Source organism: Belonocnema kinseyi, chromosome 6, assembly GCF_010883055.1.
Source record: "Belonocnema kinseyi isolate 2016_QV_RU_SX_M_011 chromosome 6, B_treatae_v1, whole genome shotgun sequence".
NCBI classification, from domain to species: Eukaryota; Metazoa; Arthropoda; class Insecta; order Hymenoptera; family Cynipidae; genus Belonocnema; species Belonocnema kinseyi.
Window position 1 is genome coordinate 44,422,383 of NC_046662.1, and position 5,730 is coordinate 44,428,112.

Sequence of the window (5,730 nt, forward strand, 5' to 3'; positions counted from 1 at the left end):
TTTACAAAAAAAGTTCTCAGGTTCAAAAAAACATTCAGTGAACTGAAAAACTGTGGTCGGTAATATAGGTATTTAGCTGTGTCACATGCCCTTAAAAAGTAATATCTTAAACTGAAAATTTAACTATTTTGTTGAAAAGTCAACTTATTGGTTGTAAATAAACTTTTTTATTAAAAATGCATACTCTAGGGGAGGAAATTTAACAATTTTATATAAAATTCTATTGTTTGGTACAAAATTAATCTGTTTTTTTGAAACTTATTTTTTTTTTCAATTGCACATTAATTCAGCTCAATAGAAACGTTACTATTTCGCTTTCGATTAAAAATAGATCTCTGTTTAATATAAAAATTCAACTATTTAGTTTAAAAAATGTAGAAACGAACAAATATAAATTAATGATTAATCAAGTGAAATTAGGAGTAACATCAAATCCATAGTTTAAGGTACATCAAAAAACAAAATTTTAACTGGTGAAAAATTCGTGTTTTTTGCTAGAAAAATTACTCTTCTGGATTTAAAATATTTGGTATTAGGTTAAAAGTTTATATATTTTGTTGCAAATCTGCCTTTTTTATAGAAAATTCTATTTTTTGTATTAAAAAGTTATTTCTTAAACTGAAAATTTAATTATTTCGTTGAAAAGTCATGTTGTTGGTTGTAAGTTAACTTTTTTTTATTGAAAATTCAACGGCTTTATAGAAAATTCATCGTTTTGGCTTAAAAATTCAACAATTTTGTATTAAATTAAACTATTTCTTACCAAATTAAACTCTTTGGTAGAAAATTAGATTTTTTAGTTGGAAATTAATTCTGCTCAATGGAAATATTACTAATACACTTTTGTTTAAAAATAGATCTCTTTTAATTAAAAAATTCAACTATTTAGTGTAAAATATGTAAGAACGAAAAATATAAATTAAAGATTAAAGAAATAAAATTAGGACTAACATCACATCCATTGTTCGAAGTATTTGATTGAAAATGGAATAATAATATTCTGGGTTGAAACTTCAACTATTTGGTTAAAAGTTTATGTATTTTGTTCAAAATTTGCATATTTTATAGAAAATTAATCTTCTTGGTAGAAAAATCAACTGTTTAGTTAAAAGTTCATGTATTTTGTAGAAAATACGTTCTCTTTGGTAGAAAATCGATTTTTATTGTTAAAAATCAAGTCTTTTCTATCAAATGTATCTCTTTTAATTAAATTCAGCCGTTTTTTATTTTTTCTTTTTAAAAATAAAAATTAATTTCTTGAACTGAAAATTTAACTATTTTGTTGAAAAGTCAATTTATTGGTTGTAAATTAACTTTTTTTATTTAAACTGCATAATCTCAGGTTGAAAATTCAACTGTTTCATAGAAAATTCGTCGTTTTGGCTTCAAAATTTAACTGTTTTGTAGAAATTTTTTTTTTTAATTGCATAATAATTCTGCTCAATGGAAATGTTACTAATCCACTTTTGGTAAAAAATAGATATCTTTTTCATTTAAAAATTTAACTATATAGTTTAAAAAATTTAGAAACGAAAAAATAGAAATTAAAAATTAATAAAATAACATTTGGTCTAACATCAAATCCGTGTTTTAAAATACTTAGAATGAAATATATGTAATTGGTTTAAAATTTGTGTCTTTTGCTAGAAAAATTCATCTTCTCGTTTTAAAATTGAGCTATTTGATTAAAAGTTTATGTATTTTAATCAAAATTTGCATTTCTTATTGATAATTAATTTTTTTGTAGAAAATGCGTTCTCTTTCGTAGAAAATCGATTTTTGTTGTTAAAAATCATAAATTTTCATTAAAATGTATCCCTTTTAATTAAATTTAACAGTTTTTTATTTTTCCTTAAAACCTTTTTTTGTTGAAATATCAACTATTACATTTTTCATTCAAAATTCATCTTTCTAGGTTGAAAATTGAACTTTTTTGATTAAAAATTAATTTCTTTAACTGCAAATTCAACTATTTTGTTGAAAATTCAACTTATTGGTTGTAAATAAACTTTTTTTATTAAAAAAATATACTCTAGGGGAGAAAACTCAACAATTTTAAATAAAATTCTACTGTTTGGTATAAAATTAAACTGTTTTGTAGACAATTTTTTTTTAATTGCACAATAATTTTGCTGAATAGAAATGTTAATATTTCGCTTTCGATTAAAAATAGATCTCTTTTTAATATAAAAATTCAAAAAATGTAGAAACGAAAAAATATAAATTAAAGATTAATTGAGTAAAATTAGGACTAACATCCATTTTATTGTTCGAAGTATTTAATAGAAAATGGATGGAGTTTCTTGAAAATTCGCCCTTTTTTGTTAGAAAATTAATCTTCTGGGTTGAAAATTCAACTATTTGGTTAAAAGTTGATGTATTTTGTTGAAAGTTTGTCTTTTTTTTATAGAAAATTTAACTTTTTTTATTAAAAAGTAGTTTCTTAAACGGGAAGTTCAACTATTTTCTTGTAAATTCAACTTATTAGTTGTAAATTAAGTTTTTTATTGAAAAATCATAGTGTTTTTTGCTAGAAAAATTAATCTTCTGGTTTCACAATTCAACTATTGGGTTAAAAGTTAATATATTTTTTGTTCGAAATTTCCATTTCTTATAGAAAATTAATTTTTTTCGTAGAAAATTCGTTTTCTTTGGTAGAAAATCGATTTTTGTTGTTAAAAATCAAGTATTTTCTATAAAATGTATCTCTTTTAATTAAATTTAACCGTTTTTTATTTTTCCGTAAAACTTTTTTTTATTGAAATATTAACTATTACATTCTTCATTCAAAATCCATCTTTCTAGGTTGAAAATTCAACTTTTTTTATTAAAAATTAATTTCTTTAACTGCAAATTCAACTATTTTTTTGAAAATTCAACTTATTGGTTGTAAATAAACTTTTTTTATTAAAAATATATACTATAGGGGAGAAAGCTCAACAATTTATATAAAATTCTATTGTTTGGTATAAAATTAAACTTTTTTATAGAAATTTTTTTTTTTAATAGCACATTAATTTTGCTCAATAGAAATGTTACTATTTCACTTTCGATAAAAAATAGATCTCTTTTTAATATAAAAATTCACATCGAAGTATTTGATAGAAAATGGATGTAATTTGTTAAAAATTCGCCTTTTTTGTAGAAAATTAATCGTCTGCGTTGAAAATTCAACTATTTGGTAAAAAATGAAACTGCTTCGTAGAAAATTAGTTTTTTTTTCATTTCAAACTATTCAGTTTAAAAAAATTCGAAACGAAAAAATATAAACTACAGATTAATCAAATAAAATTTGGACTAACATCATCTTTTGGGTTGAAAATTCAACTATTTGGTTAAAAGTTTATGTGTTTTGTTGATTTTTTTTTTAAATTGGAAATTTAACTTTTTTATTTGAAAATAGTGTATTTAGTGTAATTTTTTCTTCAAAATAGTAGAAAAATAGTATCTTTAGAAAAAGTGTAAAATAGTGTTAATAGTGTGGTGAATCCGAGTCCTCTATATTTTCGATTTATTTTATTTAAAAAAAAAAAAAATATTTATAAATCGAGAAAAATAATTTTAAAAATTTATCTTTTAACAGGCGTTTTGGCCTGTCTCGATGGCTACATGAACATTGCTCTTGAGCAAACAGAAGAGTACGTCAATGGCCAATTGAAAGACAAATACGGAGATGCTTTCATTCGAGGAAACAATGTTTTGTACATCAGTACGCAGAAACGTAGAACATAATTTTCCTCAAATCCTTTCCTATTTTCTTAATTAAAATTGTGATGTAAGGAGCATAATTTCTTTTCAAATACAAGGAATTATTTGTAACTATGTTTATTCATGAAAATCCTATCTTCAACTTGAAAATTAACATTATTTATTATATTATTAGAAAGAATCAATTTTTAAGATACTTTACCAATTATTTATTTAGTCAATTTTTTTCTTAAATTATGAAATTATTTTTGATAATCCTCAACAAAAGTCATTTCTTTAAACTCAATTTACAGCCTATCCACTCATCAAACTTGATACATCTTCCATCGGCTCCACACTTTCGAGATTTTTATTTTCTGAGCCAGGCTCTTGATTTTCAGAAGAATCTGGAACATCTTCTTCCATTCTTTCAGAATTTTGCTCAGAAGAAATCAAATCTGATTTGGAATCATTAACTTTTTCCGTAGAATCGCTCTGTGACAAATTCTTATTCTCATCGACATGAGGCACTATTGGTTCAGCATCGTCGATTCTTTCCAAATTATTTTCACTATCAGGAATCAGTCCTCCGTCAGAGGGCCTTTGAGCCGAATTATTTTCCGACTCATCATTTTTAGAAGCATTTTGATCATCGCCAGTTTTCTGCATTTTCAATTCTTGCAATTTCTTCATTGTCGCGAGTTTTCTCTCCATTGCGAGCTTCCGATTTCTCTCGATTCTCTCTTTAATTTCATCACTCAATCCCGATGACGTTTCCTTCCTCGGGGTACGATTCTGACTTTGATTTTGATTCTGAGAATTTGTAGAAGCGAGTAGCTCATCGAAAGCGCTCGAATCTGCGACTGTGTCCTTCTGTCTTTGTTTGTTGATTTGCTCGGCAAGCAGCAAATCGAATTCTTCCTGAGGCGCCGAATCCTCTGGCCGATCATCGTCGTCGTCGTCGATGAGTTCCGGTCTCACTAAATCCTCGTCGGCTGTAATCATGTCGGTTCTGTACTTTTTCAAAAATACCTGCAGTTCCTTTTTCTGGCCCAAATTTTCAATTTTCTCGAGACAATCGTCAAAGTTGAGTTTTGGAAATAATCTGTGTGTCCAGTGCTCGAGACGTTTCATGATCCGATCGAGGTCTTCTTTCTCGTGACCTTTTCCGTGGAATTTGAAGCCTTCGAAATACTTTTCAATTGTGTGCACTCCTTTTGGTCCACGCAAACGCTCGGTTGTCAATCTTGGCACGTTGCTTTTGGTACGTTTAGGACCTTTCGGAGTCACCTTTTGCCCAGCAGTTCCAGCATTTCCGGGGTCGTTATCCTCTGAGTTTTGGGCTTGAAATCCTTCAACTTGATCGTTCGGCTGAAGCTCGTCTCCACTTCCATGATTGCTCTCCAGGTTTTCGTTGACACCGATCAGTTCCAAAACGTCCTCTTCGTCCGAACGCTCTCCGCGGGAAGACATTTTTTTTTAGGATTTTCTTTCTTACTCTGATTATCGAATTAAAACTGAAAAAAAAAACAATGAGGAAATTCTAGTGAAAATAATATAAAGAGGAAAATTGTAAAAATTATGGTATCACTTTTGATCACAGTGAAATTCATGTTTTTATTATTTATGTAATTGTTTTGTTGAAAATTAACCTTTTCAGGGTGGCCGTTTTAATCGAGGAAATAAATAACCGGTTTTTTCCCGGTTCGCAAACATTTTTCACGGTCAATGAAATTTAAAAAAATGGAACACGAACGCTAAACAAATTTCCACTTGAGGTAATAAAAACTGCGTTGCAAATGAAAGCACTCAAAGTGAAACTGTTAAATTTTGAACTTTTAAAATTGAAATTTAAAAGTTTTTAATTTAAAAATTTTGTATTCAAATGCTCAATAATTTACGCGTATAAAATTAAAGGTACTAACACTTTTCAATATAAAGAAATATAAATCCACGTTATCATTTTCAATGCTCTAAATTAAAAAAATCAATCAATAAACTTCAAAATTTTCAAAATTATATAATTTTAAGGAATTTTAAGGT

At 26.6% G+C, this 5,730-nt stretch overlaps 2 protein-coding genes across 3 annotated transcripts in view; one reads left to right on the forward strand and one right to left on the reverse strand.

The window, feature by feature from the left end:
- LOC117174795 (U6 snRNA-associated Sm-like protein LSm6) overlaps positions 1 to 3,814 on the forward strand; it is an 8,927-nt gene extending 5,113 nt beyond the window's left edge. Inside the window, exon 3 of the mRNA XM_033364163.1 lies at positions 3,584 to 3,814. Within this exon, the coding sequence (XP_033220054.1) occupies positions 3,584 to 3,732 (149 nt within the window). The 3' untranslated portion in view covers positions 3,733 to 3,814. The remainder of the gene's footprint in view (positions 1 to 3,583) is intronic.
- A 46-nt stretch (positions 3,815 to 3,860) lies between these two features.
- LOC117174163 (TIMELESS-interacting protein) overlaps positions 3,861 to 5,730 on the reverse strand; it is a 29,226-nt gene continuing 27,356 nt past the window's right edge. For both annotated transcript variants that reach the window (XM_033362986.1, XM_033362985.1), the window contains exon 2: positions 3,861 to 5,204. In XM_033362986.1, coding sequence (XP_033218877.1) covers positions 4,003 to 5,160 — 1,158 coding nt within the window. In that variant the 5' untranslated portion in view covers positions 5,161 to 5,204 and the 3' untranslated portion in view covers positions 3,861 to 4,002. The remainder of the gene's footprint in view (positions 5,205 to 5,730) is intronic.